The following is a 20,765-nucleotide window of genomic DNA, read 5'->3' as shown; positions in this document are numbered from 1 at the left end:
ATCCTGGATTGTCAGGGAAACAGACCAGCTGATCTAATAGGTCTTTTCCATCACTCTGGATTTTTTTCAGAAAGTCAGAACATTTCAGGAGCTCTGGACTTAAATCCATGCTTTGCCACAGGTTTCATTTCTCACAAACTCCAGGCTCTGGATGTGGGAACTACTACTTCTCTTCACATTATGGTCAAGCAGAAGTGAAATTCTTGAATTGGGTGGTCAGAGTCCAAAGTCTGCCAAGCATTGATCTGCATCTTGCAAAATTGCAACCATGGAAGATAAAAAAAAAAAAAAAAAGACTCCAAGAAAAGATGAATTTGTCCTGAAGAATAATTCCTGGGTTTGAAAAATAATTTAAAGCCCTATTTTAGAGCTGGTTACATTTACCATTTATTTAAATTAATCAAACTTGTGATCCCAGTGTTCTGGAACAATTTAATCAGTACATATGAATTTTGCTGCTTGGTATACATACATGTTTTCCATCTTTAATGTAACCAAATAATGTTTAAGTAACAAATCTATTTTGAATTTTTATAACAAGTTTAACAAGTTATACAGCCATGTTCCAGCCATCACAATGCAACAGTAAATGATGCATTATAAATGCACTGAGTCTTTACGTATTATTTTGTATTAATATTGTATTAACAGTTCTCTCCATTAAGTCGTCAGTAAGGCTGGACAATTACCAGACTGTAAGCCATACCCAATAGTTATTTATAATAGAAAATACCAAGTGAAAATGTACAGTACTTTACTAAGTTGTATTGTAATGTGCTCCATGGCGCCAATGGTTTCTTTGTAACCATTACCAGTAACTAGCATTAAAAAAAAGCAAGCACAGGGAGTACAAAAGTCCAGTAGAGAAACTGTTTAAGAAGGGGGAGGGGGAAGGACTGATATTCATATTCAGCAAGTTAATTGCTCTCAGAGTGTGCCCTTTGTCCTGAAACTAAAATGCACAATGTCTGTGTTATGTGGTCTGTTTTGCATAACGCATCTTCATGTTGCCTGATAAGATCTTACTTGCTGCCTGATAAGATCTTTCTGAGGTGCCTCTGGCTCACCCTTAATTAAGCAGCTAAGATTAAGGAATTTGCACTTGCATGGCACATCCTTATTCAGTAGTTTCATGATTCTGTAGGGCTCCTCCACCCGACATCACCACAAGAGACTATGGTGCCCACATTCATAGAGAATGCTCAGATGCTAACTGTCACGTTACTGGATTTTAAGGGGAGCAGCCAGATCACTGCTGCACCCACGGGGGGGATATTTGCCCCAAAGTGTATACAAAGGGGGCCATGTGAGGTGTCACATAAAAGCTTCTCTTCTACTGATTCTGTATATGCTATTCCTGTAACTGTATAATATCTGTATGTGGAGTTATAAACATGTACTCAGTATGGATTCTGGAAAATTCCCTGTCTGTGGCTGAGCAATGGGCAAGGAATGCTCAGCCAATGACTATGCTAATTAGCAAGGGGACAATGAATCTGTAGGTGCCAATACACACCTCATGAATGTGACTGATACCTGCAGACCAGCATGGGACACAAAGATAGGTCAATGGACCATGTGACCTACAGTAACCTGCTTGGACCAGGAAGATGACAGAGGAGGTATGTAAGTGCCATGTGGCAACGATGGTGGCAACCTCCATCTTGTCTTCAGCTCAGCTCTTGATCCCAGAGGCAGCCTTGCAGAGAACCACGAGCCGGAAAGAACTGTGGACCAGTCCTGATATAGTATGTACACCAAAGACTTTTAAGCCAGCAGTTATAACATCTCTGCTATGAGCCTGTATCGAGAACTGGGTGATTCGATGCATGTAATGTATTATCCTTTAACAACCTTACTCTCATGCTTTTCTTTCTTTTACTAATAAACCTTTAGATTTTAGATTCTAAAGGATTGGCTCAGCATGATCTTGTGGGTAGATCCAGAGTGTAAATTGATCGGGACCTGTGGCTGGTTTCTTGGGACCAGAAGAATCCGTTCAGGGTAGGTGAGATCGGGTTCTATAACCCCGCACCTGTGTGCTAGGCCCAGGGTTGATTGGGACACAGGGAAAACTGCTCGTGAGGCTTCTTGCTGGCCAGACTGGTAGCTGAAGCGCTCGGTACAACTGGTTTGTGGCCTGTTTGAGAAGGGCCTCCAGTCAGGGGCAGTAAGGAGCCCGGAGTTTGAGCAACTCGCCCTGTCACTGGATCTAGTAGGGGATCGTGTACATTTCAAAGGCAGAATGAGGAAGTACCTATGACCAGTATATACAGCTAAAGCCAGCATCTTATTTTAGGGTGATTAAACTCTACTGTAATTAACCAGGAGTCCAGCTTGTTGAACCCTGTTATAAGCCTTGTTAGAAGATTGGCCCCTCTCTGTGCTGGCCAAACAAAACCAAACCCACCTGTATCACAGGTCAAGCATAGACAGGTTGAAAAGATACTGTCAAATTCTTGTTCTGAGCTATATTGCAAGGCCCTTAGATCCTTTTGATTAAAGTAGGAGCAGTTTTCAGCCTCCTGTCATGTTATAATGATGAAATTCTCCTTGAAAAGAGGAATCATACTAGAGCCAAAGGCTCACAACATAAATAAGTTGGGAGCAGAAGGGAGAAAAGAAACTTTAAAGACTTTCCTTATGCAGCCTAAAGTAGTTAGTGGTAGAAACAGCACACATTTTTTTGCTTTATAGGGACACGATTTCCTTAGGCAACTGTATTATGCAGATTCTATATTTAAGTCTGCTAAGTTTGAACATTTCCCACAGAGTCGAAGTCCTTCTTTGAATATTTAAATACTTTACTTCATGTGAAAAGGAGAGGTGGAGCCTTTTATTCAGACCCAGAAATGTTCATCTCAAACTTTTTTCCACATTTTAACTAGCATTCCACTTACATTGTGCATGTTTCTGCTTCCAGCATTAACTTATTAATCAATGAAGGACTAAATTAGATAATGGCCACAGTAATATTAACAAGACTTTTATCGTTTATTGACTTACAGGCAAATTCTGCCAAATTGTTAAGTGATAAATATAATGTTAACTGGTAAACAAACCAGGATCTAGATTCTGTTCTTCCACATCACCCCAAAGAAGCAAGTTAACAAACAAAATAAATGGAACATTTAGTAGAGCTATCAAGTTATGCACATCCCCAAACTGAGTGAGTAATAAAGTGTTTTCCTCACCTCACTTGTCCTACCTTGCTTCTTAGCATCTATGGTTTGTTACTTCAATGCATCATGTTATATTTGAAAGAGTTCAAGGGCTGTACAGCAAGAAACGTGTCTTTGTTTAGCTTCATCGATCAGAACACTTTTTACCACTGGAGAGAGCAACCTTAGCCTGTTATTGTCACTGTTTTCTTTTTTAAAACAACCCCAAGACATGCTGTGAAAGGAATCAAGCTAGCCAACAGACTACCCCCAACCAAAAAAACAAACAAACAAACAAAAAAAAATATCCCAGGCCTTGTAACATTTAAGTTCTATGCCTGTATACTTCATTAAATGTATTTGACATGAAGAGTCAAACATGCCTTTACGAAAATGGGGCAACTAAACGGACGTCAATGAGGCAATTTGCCACTATGAAAAAAGAATGGAACTCGCTTAGAAAGAAAAAAAATGCATCAGCCAAAATCTTAAAAAAAAAAAAAAAAAAAAATCGGTGTCTGAAGTTGGAGTCCTAATGTCATGGCTTATGCATTAAACAGTTTGATTTTAAAAGGGCTGAGCACTGAGCATTTTTTCCACTCATTTCTAGTGGAGCTGAAGATACTCAGCACCTCTGAAAAAAGTCAGGCCACTTATTTAACAGCTTGTAACCTGTGGCGAGGAGGGGGAGGTGAGGGGCGGATAGGCAAGGCTCACTATGGAAAGGGGTTGCTCCAGCCTGTGGTGGGCTGCACAGGTCTGGAGCATCCCCCTGCCCAGGACAGGCAGGGAGCTGCTCCAGCCCCTACCAGTTAACCTTTCACATCCCTAGATAATATACAAGCAGACATGGAGTACAGATGTAAAAGAGTGACTTGCTTTTCATGTAGTAGTCACAGAATTCCCAAGGCTTGAATATTCCATGATGTAATTTCAACACACAGGATATTTTTAAAGATATTTAGGCAATTCTACTGATCCCCTAATCTAATGTTTTCCAGCTTGATTTAAATAAAGCATTCTCAACACTCATGATCATTTCATAGTCTTCCAGTCTGAGGGATTGCCATGTGTGGAGGTTTTATATTTGTGAGCTGTTTTATTTCAGGAAGAGTGAAGGCTGAAGGGCAGGATGGTGTATGCTTCAGAAACTCACACACCCCCACAGTACAGGAACACTTGACCATCACCAAAAATATGAAGGCAACAGAAGGCAGAGAGAGAATGAAACAGAAGATACAACAGGTTCATATTTTCTTAACTGAACGAACTAGGTATGAACTGAACTTCAATCCCCTATCTAATTCCTGTGGGAAAGAGAAATGCCTCATGTATGGCTCCAAAACAAATCAGAATTAAATAAAGGCAAATATCACACAGATTAGTCAACAAGACCCCTCCAGTAGTTAACTACTGTACTACAAACATTTCCTCATTCCAATAGCAGCTATAGGTTAGAGGCCATACTGAGCACTGCATATTGGAGAACAGTCCTCCATTCATTTAATCTCTATATGCCATGCAGAGCAGGCGACACCAGCCTAACTAGTTTACCACACTATTTCAGTGTGCCTTCTCCATAATGCTCCTGTAGAAGGTTGCATGTGTCAGCAGTCAACCTGCCCTATCCCTACCTATGGCTTATCTCAAAAAATAAACCCATGATCTTGACAACAAAGTGAAATGCAAACTTTAACATCTGTAGCGTTACAAACCATGTGGCTCAAATGAAGATTTCAAGATAATTTTTAAGGCATTTAATACACTGCAAGCACATACATGGAAATCTTTCAAGATGATCACTCTTTAAACATATCACTGTACTGCTTTGGCAAAGGGGTGAGAATGGTATGGGTCATCCTTATGTTGAACAGCCCTAAATATGAGCATGCAAGCTGGGAATTGCTAGAACAGTAATCATGTTCTTTATTTCACCGTACAGCAATCTTTCTATTGTGGCTTTAAAAAAAAAATACACACAACCACACCCACACCCCCCTACTGAAAGAGACCTGTTTTTTAGCCACATAAGGTATGCCTCTCAAGGAAAACAGTACCTACTTTTTCCCCTTGCTGAGAAAAGTAGATTCAAAAAGTTGTATACATGTAGAATTGAGAATTTCATGACACCAACAGTATAAATAATATAGGAATTGTCTAAACTGATCTACTTGCTAAAAAAATAAAAAATGGACTCAAAGCAAAGATTTAAACATTTTGAACATTAGTGAAGTTTGGATCCAGATCCAAACCTTGCAATTTAATCCCAAATGTACTAAAAATTCAATAGGCATATTTTCTGCCATGCTTGAAACACAAAGCAGAATTTTAAAGGAAGTACAGCACTGTTTCCCAACCAGGGTTTCGCAGACCATCATCAGGAGTTCCGCAAGAAATCGTGGAATAAACAAACAAATATTTTTTCTTACAATGTAAGGTTATACATATATAAACAGCTCTTTACAAATAAATTTTCTTGACAATAATTTAGCAGTAATTGAACTGCACTACCTGCTGTCCACTTTCTCTGGCCAAGCAAGCGTTTTCATAGGTAGGGGTTCCTCGGGATATGAAAAATTATTTTAGGGGTTTGTCCATGGGGAAAAGGTTGAGAATCACTGAAGTACAGTATCCTCCATTTACTCAGTCTTCAGAACTCTGATTTCTAAAAGCTTAAAGAATAAATGCTTTGTGATTGCATGTTTAAAGATTTACTTCCAAAACAAATTAAGCCATTTAAGAATTTTAGTCACACACACGATATTGAGATCAATAAAAGTATAACAAAGTGAAATGCTATGTAGGGAGTCAGACTAGATCATGGGTTCTTCAACTTCATTGCATCGCGGTTCTAACAACAATTAGTGCAAGACCTCAGGAAGACAGACTAAAGCCTGACCCTGCCCAAGCCCCACTGCCCTGAGTAGGGAGTGGGAGGAGGTTGGGGGACCCAGTACCAACCCCCACTGCTCTGGGCAGGAGGGACCAAAGCTCAAGGACCTTAAACTATGAACCTACAGAAAAGAAACACTGCATACAAGTGGGAGCACATCTAACAGCTTGAATAGAGAACCAGGAAACAGGATATAGAGAGCCTGTGGGAATAGAAGAGGAGCTCGGAACAGACCTCAATTGTGACTTGTTCAGTCACGTAATTCTCTGTGCTCAATTTCACAGTTTGTAGGATGGAGATAAATCCTTGATCAAAGAAACCGAAAGACTCGTTCTGAGTATTAATTTATAAACACATATAGTATTGGAGATTTCTATTTTTTAAAATACTTGAGAGGAGCCAAGATAATATAGTGATAGAAACCAGAGGAGCACCTACATAGATAGATTTCAGTTAACAGATGGAGAAAAAGCACTAAGAGCATGGAAAGTATCATTATTGTTTAAATGGGTGACAACACTTAAGTGGAGTCTGACATTCAAGGAGTTTAAAAAGCAAAATACTAAGTGAATATGAAACTCTTTACTGAGTAAGCCAATTTGTTTTGGTTATAAATTTCCATTTATTTTCTATAACTGGATGTGTTTCTCATTGTTTTATGGTCCATCATCCTGGCTTGCTTTGCTTCTATTCAACATCACATGCTGCAGGCTGTTGCTATGTCACCCACTGCAAACAGACAATGTTCTCTGGGCAAAGGCATAAACAACCCTGATAGATTAAATAAATAAAGACGTAATGCATTAATCTGCAGAGAATTTATAAGAAATTAAAATTCACAATCATCACAAACTATTTTCTGTATAATTAAACTTTATATGAGCCCTCCTTTTAAACACTCTGCTTAATGAAATGACTTCACTGAAATAAGGATGTACAAAAACCATATCTGGGCACTAAAACAGCAAGTCTTCATAGCAATGTTTCCTTGAAGAGAGGATTTTTTAGGCAGGATTATGTAGTATTTACATTGCAATTCCTTATACAAAGTAAATCGCTAACACCACATACCTGTAAATTAGTTATGCTCAGTCTAAAGAGACCTGTTGTCAAGACTGTTTCCCACTCTGGCAATTCAAGTGCAGGTGGTGGCAGTCCACAAGAGATTTTAAAAAACACTTTGCCTATATAGGCTTCTGATTAAAAACTTCCCAAGGTCACAGATTCCCTGGCCTTCAGCGGTATGCTGCTATCACCTCTCAAGCACAAAACCTCTTTCTAAACCCAGGAAGACTCTCTTGGGAACTTCATCCAGTGGGGCACCCTAAGCTCTTTTATCCTCCCTCTGCAGAGAGCTTGAACACAAAGTGTAATTTCTAATAGCTGGCCTCTTTCTCTGACATGTATACAGACCTACTTTGTATGACACAGGTCTCAGATCATATCCTTTAAAAAGGTGATTTTGTTAACAAAACAAAAAACATACCTGGTAAAGTATACATCGGTGCCGGGTGTTACAGAGCAACTGAGAAAACAGATTGAAAACAGAGAGAATAGCTTCCCTAGGATTCAGCTTCAGTTACAAGGGGTGGGGGTAGGGGAAGGAGGATGCTCATGGACTCAACACAGAGGAATTTAACCAAACAACAAAACAAAGAAAATAACCTGATTGCATCTAGCTAAAACATTCCCTATCTACCCACACATATCTGCAGTTCCAAGGTTCAGTCCAAGGTTATAGGCATGGGTATCCCTGCCTAGTCCAATTCATCCCTTTCAGCTCCTGGTTTAAATTCAGAAGAGAACTTCAGTGGGCAGATTGCCTTTCAATTCAAATCTCAACATTTTCTTCCCATTGGTTCTCCTAGCTCTCTGCCAACACTTCCTGGATACCCACTGTTCTGGGTTTAACTCTTTAGTTACTGAATGATGGGATCTTTAGAAAAGGGTACTATCCCTACCATCCATCACACCTCTCCTAAACTAAAGGTTCTCAGAAAACTTTGTTAAGTTCCTGCATGCAAACAATACTAAGGTAACATACAAGAGAGGGCAAAAATTACAGTAACTGGGGAGTGGGGTTGAGTAGGGGAAATAGGTTTAGGCCAGAAAGGACCATTATGACAATCTATAGTTTTAACTAGCAATTCCTGAAACACGCCAATAACTTCTGGTTGCTCTTCAGACATTTTTTAAAAAAGAAATCTTGGCTTAAAAGCTATCAAGCTATGGATAACCTATCCCAATACTTGGTAAGTTGTCCCAGTGGATAATTACCCTCACTTAAAATAATAATTGTGACTTATTTCAGGTTTGAATTTATCCTACTTCAACTTCCAGCCACTGAATCTTATTATGTCTTTGCCACATTAAAAAACCCCCACTATCAGAAATCTTTTCCCCATTTAGGCATTTGTAAACCGTAATCAACTCATCCCTTTACCTTCTCTTTCGGTGAGCTAACTAGACTGATTTTAAATCACTTGCTGCAAGACAATTTTTTTAAGCTTTCAGGGCTCAGCAAAAGCAGCCACTTATGGAGGGATGCCTCACCTTTGCTAATCACTGGAGAAAGGTATCAGGCTGGCAGAATGAAACACTAGCAGCAAATACTAGGGACTTGAGAGAAGTAGCTCCAAAACTCTATAAACCAGACCATCTCCGGCCTGTATTAATCTAGCTGAACCTCAACAGTGACTCAGCCAATGTAGCCATAAAATGGTTTAGCAGTAAGAGTTAGTACAATTGAAAGTTAAGGAGATCACTAGACAAATAAGATACCACAAGGGTTTGGTGTGTTTTGTTTTTTTTAAACTTTTAACAATCCACCCACCCGATTAACATCAGGCTACATAATGATCCCCATATCTTCTCTAAATGAAATGGAAGATGGAGCCACTTTATACTGGCATAGTTCACAGGAAATAATTTATAGCCCTTAAGCCACTGTCCAAGATGTGACGAAGTCCTAAATAAATAAAAAGAATCAGGCTGGCCTCCCATGTCCATGCATGTGGAGATCAGAGCTCTTTGCTACTAGTTAAGCGATCCAAATTTTGCAGGGATAGAGAGGACTATCAAATAATTGTATTGGGCTTGTTTTATTTATATTAATAGTATATAGGGGGAATTTGCAAGAGAAGAATGAAGTGGAGGAGCACATCACTGTCAGGGCAAATAAGTACATCAGAAAAATACAAACTGCTACAATGTGACTACTACAGTTGAATATTGGGTTAAGGGGTTTGTTTTCCAATGCAGAAGGAACTAAAAAGACTGAGGTAGCACACACAGCCACTGGTTAAAGAAGTGAAGGAGAAGCACCTTGCACTTGCCCCTCTGACTCATGCAAGTCAGATGGTTTGGTACAAGCGGCGTGTCCCAGAGACTGGTTCTGGGGCTGGTTTTGTTCAACATCGTTATTAATGATCTGGGGATGGACTGCACCTTCAGCAAGCTCACAGATGACACTAAACTAGCGGGAAGAGGTAGATACGTTGGAGGATCCAGAGTGATCTAGACAAATTGGAGGATTGGACCAAAAAAAAAAAAAAAAAATCTGATGAGGTTCAGCAAGGAGAATTGTAGAGTCTTTCACCTGGGATAGAAGAATCCCAAGAATAGGCTGCGGATCGACTGGCTAAGCAGAAATTTGGCAGAAAAAGAGCTGGGGATTACAGTGGATGAGAAGCTGGATATGAATCAACAGTGTGCCCTTGTAGCCAAGAAAACTAAGAGCATATTAGGATGCATTAAGAGGAGCGTTGCCAGCAGATGTAGAGAAGTGATTATTCCCCTTTATTTAGCACTGGTGAGGCCAAATCTAGAATACGGCATCCAATTCTGGGCCCTCCATTACAGAAGGGACGTGGATGCATCGCAGAGGGTCCAGCGGAGGGTAACAAAAATGATTAGTGGCCTGGAGCACATGACCTACGAGGAGAGGCTGAGGGATTTGGGTTTACATAGTCTACAGAAGAAAAGAGTGAGGGGGGATTTGATAGCAGCATTTAACTACCTGAAGGGAGGTTCCAAAGAGAATGTAGAGAGGCTGTTCTCAGTAGTGACAGATGACAGAATGAGGAGCAATGGTCTCAAGCTGCAGTGGGGAAGGTCTAGGTTGAATATTAGGAAAAACGATTTCACTAGGAGGGTGGTGAAACACTGGGATGGGTACCCTAGGGAGCTGATGGAATCTCCATCCCTAGAGGTTTTTAAGTTGTAGCTGGGATGATTTAGTTGGAGTTGGTCTTGCTTTGGGCACGGGGCTGGACTCGATGACCTCCTGAGGTCTCTTCCAACCCTATGATTTAAAAGCAGCACAATTAGGTTTCTAAAAGGAATCAATCTGAATGACTGCAGATACAGAGTATGATGAAAATCAGGTGGGGAGGGGGAAAATTAACAGTTTCTTTGCTTCTTCTAGCCACACAGTAGAAAGAGCTGGGTAATCCAATGTACAGATAGCCCAGTTATTAAGGACTTGAACACCATTCAAATAATCATGTCAGGATTATGAAAATCAATCAGCAAGCCCACTGTACAATATATGCACTTTAACCTAGTATTTTAAAAAGTTGAAATTTTCTTCCTTCATGCTTCCAATTCTTTTTTTTTCAGCCACTTTTAGGATATTAACATAAGAAAAAGGGCATTAAAACATGATTTAGGTCACAAGGAAAGAACATTATTACTCAGCTAACTCTAAGTACAAGAATAAACCATGCGCAATCAACATAAAATAGCTGTATATTGTGTGTACACAGTGAGTCAATACACTATTATAATACTGGAACTCTACCCTGGCAAGTTTAGAGCATTTGGAGGAAGGATGCTTGTAAAGACGGTTTATTACAAGTAAATATATTCAGATGTATTTTAGAGCCTTGGATTACAGAAAACTCTAGGCCTCAGTCAACAATTTACAGTAAAACTCCATTGGTTCGGCATCCAGTGCTCCCAGCACTACTGATAGTCCGGCACCATCGGGAACCTGGAAGTGCTTGGTAGCCAGACTATTGGAGCTGCTCTGCGCCCGGCTTCCCCGATTCAGCCACTGCTGAAACTGACCAGCAGTTGAATCGGAGTAGCCGGGTGCAGAGCAGCTGGGGTGCTGCCAGGTTGTTCCCGTAGCTCTGCCGCTTGGGGCTGCGGGACCAACCCGGCAGTACCCCAGCTGCTCTGCCACAGCGGCTGAATCGGGGACACCTGGGGCAGAGCCAAACTGTCAGAAAGGAGGGCTATGAGGGGTCTGGGGTGGCATCTCCCGCACCCTACCCCAGACCCCTTTCTTACAGCAGCATCATCTGATTGGCAAATGTAACTACAGTGAAAGGGAATAAGATACCTAAATTAACTTGGATTTTGAAATGACAGCTGAACTTTAGTGCACGATAGGTTCCCATTTAATAAAGACATCGAGGAACACGTATGTTGTCCATGCAGTGCTGTGCAGCAGGACAGAAAAAACTCATTGGATGTACTATTTCTGCATCAGGAATGTGGGTCTTGAATCCTTATCCACAGGACTCTTGAATGCTAGTAAGTGCCCTACTAGCACAGAACTACTCACAACTGCTAAGGCAGAAGCTGAACCCCAGAAGACTCCAGTCCTGGAACATGACCGGTTCATAACTTCCACATAAACCCACCACAGGAGTAAGAAATTGTCTGTGCAGTTGGAATTCACTCTGGATGGTTTGCCTCCTGCTTCCCTGGATGCACTTTCTGGCATTCCAAAACAGCTTGATTTCAGTCATTTGGTTTATTTATTTATTTTCTAACTGCACTTACTATTCGGGGCACATTTAATCAATGGTTTTGTTTTCCTCGAGAGTCCAACTGGTCAACAGGTTATTTGTAACCATGACTTACCATGCAGAACACCATCTTCTAATGTGCTTATATCTGTACATCATATACTATCCCTAGCTGTAAAAGGCTTATAATAGTAGCCCTTTATAAACATAACCTTACTATAAAATGTGACTTTTTAAACTAATTGTCACCCACACAGATGAGTCTATATTTGTACACTGCATCAAGACTGGCATAAAAGAGGCAACACCTAAACACCATAGAAAATATATTTTAAAGAATCCTGGATGCACTGAGGGGCCTGCAAAACTGTAACCCTTTAGGAAAGATGACAGGAGAGTTCACAGATGTGTGGACAAGTTGTAGCCAGTAAAATACACAACAATATAGTATCCCAGGTGAGACAAGGTTCTTTAGGATTTGTAGAAGTCTCTGTCTTAGAAACTTATTATAGGGCCTCCATTATCACAGAATCTAGGTGCCTCTCAATTGTTACATGGTAATATCCCTATTTTAGGATTGAGGAACTTTAATAAAGAGAGTCTAAGGCTATGTCTACACTATGGAACTATTTCGGGATACCGGAAGTATCCTGAAATGGCTAGTCTGCGTCTGTTGAGCAAGTCTGTTACTTCAAAATATAACGGGCTCACTATTCCAACATCCCTGTAAACCTCGTTCCATGAGGAGTAAGCGACATTTCGGAATAGCGCTCTATTTTGAAATTAACTTGCAATAAGCTACACAATTTGTGTAGCTCAAATGGCATAAGCTTACTTCGAGCTCCAGATGCAGTGTAGATACATCCTAAAGGGACTTGCATAACATCATACAAGAAGCTTGCATTGGAGTAGGCAACTGAATTTAGATCTCCCATGTCCCAGGCTAGCTCACTAACCAATTTTAAGGACTTTGTACTAGCTTTTCCAAAAGGCACACTGGAGGTCAAGTTAAATGCCATCCCCAGTAGAATGTGCACTTTATTGAGAAGCTGGCATGCAAACGAAAATAAACGCTATTCTTGTAGTGAGCCAACTCTCCAACATCTTAGCAATAGCAACTCTGCTTGCTTTGGAAGCTTTCCAGTCCCATCTTTCTGTATATGTTATTGGATATGTATTTTATAAGCTGCCTTCTCTTGGTTATATTTTGCTGTTCCTTGCTTATTCCATTTAATACTTCATGTGAAAATAAACCTCTCAACATTTAAGAAAACAACTGTTCCCTGGCAACAATTAGTGGAAACTGTTGTCATCAGTATTTTACTAAATTCAAGATAAAAACCTCAATTCTCTTTCACGGATTTCAGTAAAGCCAACTATTTAAAGGACAGTGTTCCACTCAAAAGTAAGAGAAGAGAATTGAAATATCTGCATTCACAGAGAGGTTGGGGGAGGCAAGAGGGGGAAGGAAAACAAACAGCAACTTTGTGACTATTATAATCAGCTATTCAACATTAAAAATATTTTATCTTCCAGGTCCCACTGTTACATTATTTAAAAAAAAAAAAAAAAAAAAATCAGAGCTTGGAATTCAGTGACTAATCCCAGTTTTGTAGCCAAGCAACTTCAATGTCTTTCCAAGACAAAGCGCACTAATGTTAATTAGGCATAAAAAACCCACTCTTACAAATCCTCATTTTAAAAATAGAAAAATATGAATTACTTCTCCAAGAAAGATTGGGTGAAATAGTTACTTAAGTGGGCTTTTCAGTCCCACGAAATGTAAATGCCCCAAATTTGGCAGCACAAAAACTAAACAGGCAATTTGTCAGGGGCCTAAGACCTGAAGCTAATTAATACTAATTTGCATAACTTGAAATAAAAATCAATGCAAGCCATCCTCAGATGTCCTTCTGAAGGTTTCCTCTCCATAAAAAAAATTTGCATGTCTATAATCTTAAAGAACCCTTGCAAAGCAAGGTATTATTAATCCCTCTGCCCCCACTTCCTCAGGCTATGCAGCAGTAAGAGAGAGACAGGCAAGTTAATGGCAGCAATAGGCCATGTTACTAGCTAAACTAATATGGCTAATTTAAATTGGTCCCCAAGTTTAAAATTGTTTAATTCCCAGGCCCCAAATAACTGTAACTTTTAAAAATATCCAATTAAAACAGCAGGCATTAGATTCCATTACCAGAATACTAGATATCAATGCATTGTTTTATATACCAAATATTTTATAAATGTACAGAGAAGTTTCCCTGCTTAAAAACAATTTAACAAGGAAAGGAAAGTTTCTCTACATACGATTTTTTAAGTACTAGCAGGTATCCCCTACATTTGTATCACAGTTGCAACAACTTGAATGGACAAGCAACTGCTATTCTAGCCAGTTTACAAGCAGTGTTTGGAACACATTAAATGGAGCCTTTTAGCTAAAATCCAGCTCCATCAGTGCAATCTCCCTACATAGGAAAAGTGCACCAGGGGCTGGTTTTATTCAACATCTTTATTAACTATCTGAATGATAAATTGGTTTGCACCATCAGCAAGTTTGCAGAGGACAGTAAACCAGGGTGAGAGCTAGATATGCTGTAGGTTAGGGATAAGGTCCAGAGTGACCTACATAAATTAGAGAACTGGGACAAAAGAAATCTGATGAAGGTCAACAAGGACAAGTGCAGAATCCTACACTTAGGATGGAAGAATCTCAAGCACTGTTACAGTCTGGGGACCCATTGGCTAGGAAGCAGTTGTGCCGAGAAGGACTTGAGAATTACAGTGGCTAAGAAGCTGGATACGAGTCAACTGTGTTGCATTGTTGCCAAGGCAAATGGCATATTGGGGTGCATTAGTGAGAGTGATTATTCCCTTCTAGCTGAAGTACTGCATCCAGATTTGGAGACCCCACTACAGAAAGAAAGTGGATAAACTGGAGAGAGTACAACAAAAGGCAACAAAAGTGAGCAGTGGGCTGTGGCACATGACTTACAAGCAGGGGCTGAGGGAACTGGGCTTAGTCTTCAGAAGAAAAGAATGAAGGGGAATTTGATAGTGGCCTTCAACTACGTGAAGGGGGATTCCAAAGAGGATGAAGCCAGGGTGTTCTCAGTGATGGCAGATGACAGAACAGGGAACAATGGTCTCAAGTTGCAATGACGGAGGTAGGTCTAAGTTGGATATTAAGAAAAACTATTTCTCTGGGAGAGTGTTGAAGCACGTCTGACTTCTTGGCTATCCTCATGTACTGTGTACACACACACAGCTCACTAAATGTATTCAGAAATCAGTGGCAAAATTTCTGACCTTGTGCAAACAGGAACGTCGATGCAAGGATCCGTGTATTTATGTGTGCCAAGTTATTTGTTTATTGTCAAGAGTCTGAGGTGCCTCATCCTGAGAAGAGTTCTCACAATAGAAGCTGGCCCTGGAAAGCGAAGAACTCCTGCTGTTTAACAGAGGAAAAAAACAATCCTGACAAATAAACTTACTCCAGCAAATGGAATGCCTAACCCATCATTCCTCATCTATGAGCAAAGCTAAGGAAGCAGGTTCCTGATTACATTTCTATTGCAAAGAGAGTTTGTGTTTTAGGATGCTATGTGCAGAATGCCTTGGTTTGGTAGCAAGGAGGTGACAGCTAATGCGCTGTCAGCAGTAAGATTTATTGGGTAAATTCTTCACTAAGAGATGGAAGAAAATACTCAACAGTACAGAGGAACTGTGATGAGTTGTACAAACCACACACTGGGCAACAAGGAGTTAAGGAATTGTGTCCTGCCATCTCCACCCCACTACACCTGTAACAAATGCGCCATCTGATAGGAATTAAAGAGACTGGGAAACAGCTCATTTGGGCAACACCACTGGCAGCGAGCAGATCTGCTGCTCACAGCTCCAGCAGCACAGAGCAGAGGAAAACCTAAAGTCTCTGACACAGCTGCCCAAAGGGGCCCTCACCTTTTCCTCTGCCTATGAATCCTGATAATCTCCTCTCAAATATTTGATTTGGACTTCCTCAACTGAGGAAAGCCTTATTCTAAGCTAACCGGGGAGATGGAGAGTGGCCCAGGGAGGACAGCTTTTAGCCAAGCAACTGGTAGCCCAAAGGGCCCCTAGTTGGGGCCCAGTGAAGTGGGAGGGACCAGTCCCAGTCCCTCCTACTCCACTGAGCTCCCTTCCCCCACAACCTCCTTGTCAGTCAGATGTTGCAGCCTTGAGTACTAGGCCACACTTCCTAAACAAACCTCAAGTGAGGACAATTATAGCAATGGAAGCCTCAGAGCACATGAAACTTCAACGCTGCAACCATAGAAGCACATTTTCCCCTTGCAATGTGTGTGTGTGTGTGGGGGGGGGAGAATAATAGTCTTTCAACAGCTAGGATCAAGTAAAGGTTAACCCACCTGTCCTATAAGTATAGCTGTTGGGAGCAAATCTCTCAAAGTCAAGATCCCAAGCCAGCCTGTACAAGACTGTGGGGTTTGATCCTCCTATACATTATCTTTTCTCTGACTCCTCACCAAGTTCTCTCCAAATATTCCCAAACTTGCTCTTTATAACAAAGATCTTTTTCCATCTAGTTTGTTTCTAGACTAGTTGGTGAACAGACATTAAACCATAATTAACAGAGTCCTCCATGCTCATCTTCTCTAGCATGTAAAACTAAAAAATATTACCAGCATGTCAAAGGCATAAATCTGGAGATTCTAAACAAACAGCAAACAATGAACAATGAACATACTGTTTAGTTCCTGGCAGTAGCTGGCAAAAGGAAGGAGATGATCTTGGGGCAGTAGCATGCTACTTGGAGTATGGTTAAATACAGCTGGACATTAAGGCAGATTCTTTTCTTGTACTACTGTCAAACAGCTGATCTTAATGAGGATACTTTCATACACCTTAAAGGAAAACCCCAAAATTTAATGTTGTCAAACTGACTTTAATTTATTTTTTTCTGATAGAGGATTCTTGAAATAGCATGACCTGATTTTTTTTAAATACGTTATTAATGTCTGTTAGGGTTTTTCTGTACCCCTGCTAATGTTTAGGACGTTCTTTCAGGCAGGAACAAAGGCAACATCAAACCACCTCATCTCACATCCCTCTCCTTTTTCTCTGTGTACACAATTTCAGCTGTGCTGCTGTTGCTGGTAAACTCCCTCTTCCAGCGCCTGAGGCACACGGGAGCAAAGTCATCACTTCAGCGCAGGGCAAGAGTGCAACCGACCAGTAACAAAGAGTGACAGTGATACAAGTACTATAGAATGCATGAGATCAACTGGGAACAAAGCCTGCAGTATTCTGATCTCTTTCTGTTACCGTGCAATTAAGGGTTGCCTGGCACAACAAACGCGTGTGATGGAAATTTAAGAGACAAGGTGGGTGACATAATATCTTCTCCTGGACCAACTTCGGTTAGTGAAAGAAATGATTTTTTCAAGCATATAGTGTCCCTTTAAGGTAACCAGTGTTCAAATTGGGTGGTATTACAGACATTTTTAAAAAACATTGTTTTAATCAATCTGGTTTTCTGAGGGGCACACTAAGTCTTCGCATCCCTTTATGAAGGATGTTTTTGTCAGGTTATGTTGGACAATCACTACTGTTAGCAAAGTATGTTAAAAATGTAAAATCTCAACCAGTTATTGACAGCAAATAGGTAAGAATAGCTTCTTGAATTAAAAACTGAATAAGATCATTATGAAATAAATGTAGATACACAATTTTGACTTCTCGATATCAAGCACATACACATTTATTTGGGTTGAATGACAGAACCCCAAGTTTTCTCAGCCCACTTTAAGCACTGCCTTTACCTACAGTTCAATGGAAATACAGCCATTTAGACTTAAACAGGGAGAAAATCCCTCCAACCCCTCAATAGATAGGCCAATATCATAAATGGTAGTTTTGTCCCCTTCCTGTTCTTTGGGTTGCAAGAATAGCCTTTGCATAATGGACTAACTTCTTCACAAGTTTCCTACACATAGGCAATTTTTCTCTCTCTTTGGTCTTATTGTATATAAATTCAATAAACACACATTACACCACTTAAATATAACCAGTGTTACTGACTCTTATTAGTTGATGCAGATAAGAAAAGCTTAACCATTGGTCACGAGATTGGATAGATTCTATCATATATACTTAGCAGCATTAAACTCACTTTTCCCAGAGTGAATGTCTAAATATTAAGGGCATGAAACAAGAAAAATACTGATGAACTGGGAGGAATAAAGAAAAAAATGATTGTTGGTGAAATCTGTGAAAGATTGTCTTTTTGGTTGTTTGTCTGTCTGTTTTTTGTAAATGAGAGGAGAAGCATTTTGCTTTTATACAGAAAAGTTAAATAATTTTTACTCACCTGTATGAGTTCTATCCCTCTTTTCCTAGAAAAAAAAAAAAAAAAAGGATAAGGGGTTATTTTAGTAAATGGTGAATAGTTACAGAATTCAAATACTCAAAGACTGATATTAGAACATTGAGGAAATACTCTCTACATTCAAGTACGTGAGCCATTTCCAGGCCTCAGTTCAGAAAAGCAGATACTTAAGTGCTGTCCTGATGAGGGACCAACTTCAGCACATGCTTAAGCATCATCTTGAATCAGGGACTGGGAGAAGAGGTGAAAGATTATGTACATGACAGAACAGTGAATGGCCATAAGGGAAATTACACAGGCGTAATTTATAAGCTACCAGACAAAAGAAGCATAAGAATGACCATGTTAAAGCAGAGAGTATCCTATTTCTAGTTCCTTTTCCTTGCTGTCCCTCTCTTCTGACCATTTGGTGCAATTCTCATGCCATGATATTAGTGCTAACTATAGATTAGGTCAAATCCAGAGGTGACATGTAAGGGGGATTTAAGCTGATATCCGTAAGTAGGGGCAAGTTTAAAGATACTGCATTTTATTCATGTCCTTGACCAGAGCCGGCTTTAGGCCAATTCGCCCGATTCCCTCAAATTGGGCCCCGCGCCCTAAACCCGGAAGTGTGCTGGCGTGTCGGGCATGCTGTAGGAGGGAGCATTGGCCCCAGAGGAGGAGCACGGCAGCTTCTGTGTGCCGCAGGAGGGGGAGTCGTCCGTTGGGTTTGACCAGAAGGCAGGACTCTGCCCTGTAGCTGGGGATTTAAAGGAGCTGTGACTTTTCTGTGCGTGCTGTGTGGGGTTTTTTTTCCTCTCTCCTTTCACAACCAAAATTAGTGTGTGGTGGGGGTTTTTTTTTTTTTTGGGCGGCTGCCGGGGCCCCGTCGAAACAGTTCGAATTGGGCCCTGGACTTCCTAAAGCTGGCCCTGTCCTTGACACCCATCATCTAGTAGATAGGGATGTAAAAATTCATTTTAAAAGGCCACCATGTAAACTGCTGAGATTTTTAGCGGTATATGGCTGTCCCTGCTCCCAGGGGAGGCTACACTATGAGCTCTGCAGCTGGCGCCATAGAAGTGGGTCAGCATCTCCTGCCTGTGGTGGGCCCAGCAGGGAGGTGCTTGAACCCCTACCAGTTTAACCAGAACCAGTAAACCATTAAAAGGTGAGGCTTGCCAGTTAACCTTTTAGATACTGACTTGATGCCAGATCAGCTTCTGCTGTCAGGCAACTGCATGAAGATTTACATCCATCAAGTTTCTTCTTTTCAGCCTCTTGTGAGGAACTTACCTAAGGAAGTTTTAAGCTGTCTTAGAAATGGCACCAGGTTACAAGAGCTGCTCTCAATGTTGTGACCCAAAAGGAGGCCAGATGGGAGGCCATTCCTAATTCCTGCTGGAGTGAACTGCCAAGTCTTGAATTCATTAGGAAGCCCTGCACATACAGCTCCAGCTTTAATGTCAATAGCTGCATCATGCCTAAAAATGGGCTGGCCAAGCAGTCAAGGGAACAGAGATGAAGGGAGTCCATTAGGGATACACAGACATAGCTAGAAGTTAGACTCACCACAAACATGGCCCTTCACTTTTGGTGGCACTGCCAAAGCAGCCCATATGTACACAGGCAGAAATGCTTCCTTGATTACAACCAACAAGCTGACACCACACTTACTCTCCCTAGTCATGAGTAGAAATCCACACCCACTCCAGGAGACTTTCCCCTCTATATGCAGGCTATTTAAATGGTGAGCAATTTCCCCCCAGACTCAGAAAGAGAATTTCATTGAGCAAGCCAGCTCTTCAGAAAACGTATTAAACTAGGATTCCTTTTAATTGCTCCTGCTAACTCCCCAGGCAGAAGTGAAAGAAGAAAAAAGGAGGAAAGAGGACCGAGTGAATCTGGCCAACATTCCCCTTTCCTATAAAAGAGGTTCGACGGTATTGTCCATGCGGTGTGTGGGGGTTGGGGGAAGAGCTGCTAACTACACAAGTGGCAGTTTCTGTTGTCTATCCAACCCTAAATCTTTTTCTTCTGAAAGACAATACTGAACACACTCAGGAAGAGACACAAGCAATACAAGCTGCTTCCTTCTTCTACTTCAAACTCTGGGATCACACATAGCTATGGGGAGCATCCCTTATTTGTACACCCAGGACACTGAGAACTTTCTGCTCAGCAAAGACATTAAAACAGAAATAAATAAGGTAAAATCATCTAAACAGAAAAGTGGACAGTCTCCAGCTTCTTTTGTAGCTACCAAGTTCCAGCTATTTTAAACACAGTAACTTGCTTCAGATTAACACACAGCAAATGTGGTTAGTTAAGCATCTATTTCTTGTTTGGCTATGGAGAAAATAGGATTAAATAAAGAAAAGTTATCAGCAAAGTTTTACAACAGCAGGTAGCAAGAAAACAAAAAAGGAATACAGAATAAGGGCGAGGGAGAATTTCTTAGTAAATAGCGGCTGCAACCCAGTCAGAAGCATTCCAAGCATCTCAGAATACTCAGTGCTTAAAATACCAGAAAGCAAAGGGGCTACAGTTCTGTCTTCATTGCCTTGTAATCAGTAGAAACACTG

General features: G+C 40.7%; 1 protein-coding gene across 1 annotated transcript in view; it reads right to left on the bottom strand.

The window, feature by feature from the left end:
• The window catches only part of ITPK1 (inositol-tetrakisphosphate 1-kinase), a 216,562-nt gene that overhangs the window by 139,736 nt on the left and 56,061 nt on the right, over positions 1–20,765 (bottom strand). The window contains exon 2 of the mRNA XM_006133665.4: positions 18,181–18,205. Within this exon, the coding sequence (XP_006133727.1) occupies positions 18,181–18,205 (25 nt within the window). The remainder of the gene's footprint in view (positions 1–18,180; positions 18,206–20,765) is intronic.

This window comes from Pelodiscus sinensis, chromosome 4 (genome assembly GCF_049634645.1).
Source record: "Pelodiscus sinensis isolate JC-2024 chromosome 4, ASM4963464v1, whole genome shotgun sequence".
Taxonomy (NCBI): Eukaryota; Metazoa; Chordata; order Testudines; family Trionychidae; genus Pelodiscus; species Pelodiscus sinensis.
The sequence above is the reverse complement of the archived record's forward strand: the minus strand, read 5'-3'. Positions and strand labels throughout refer to the sequence as shown.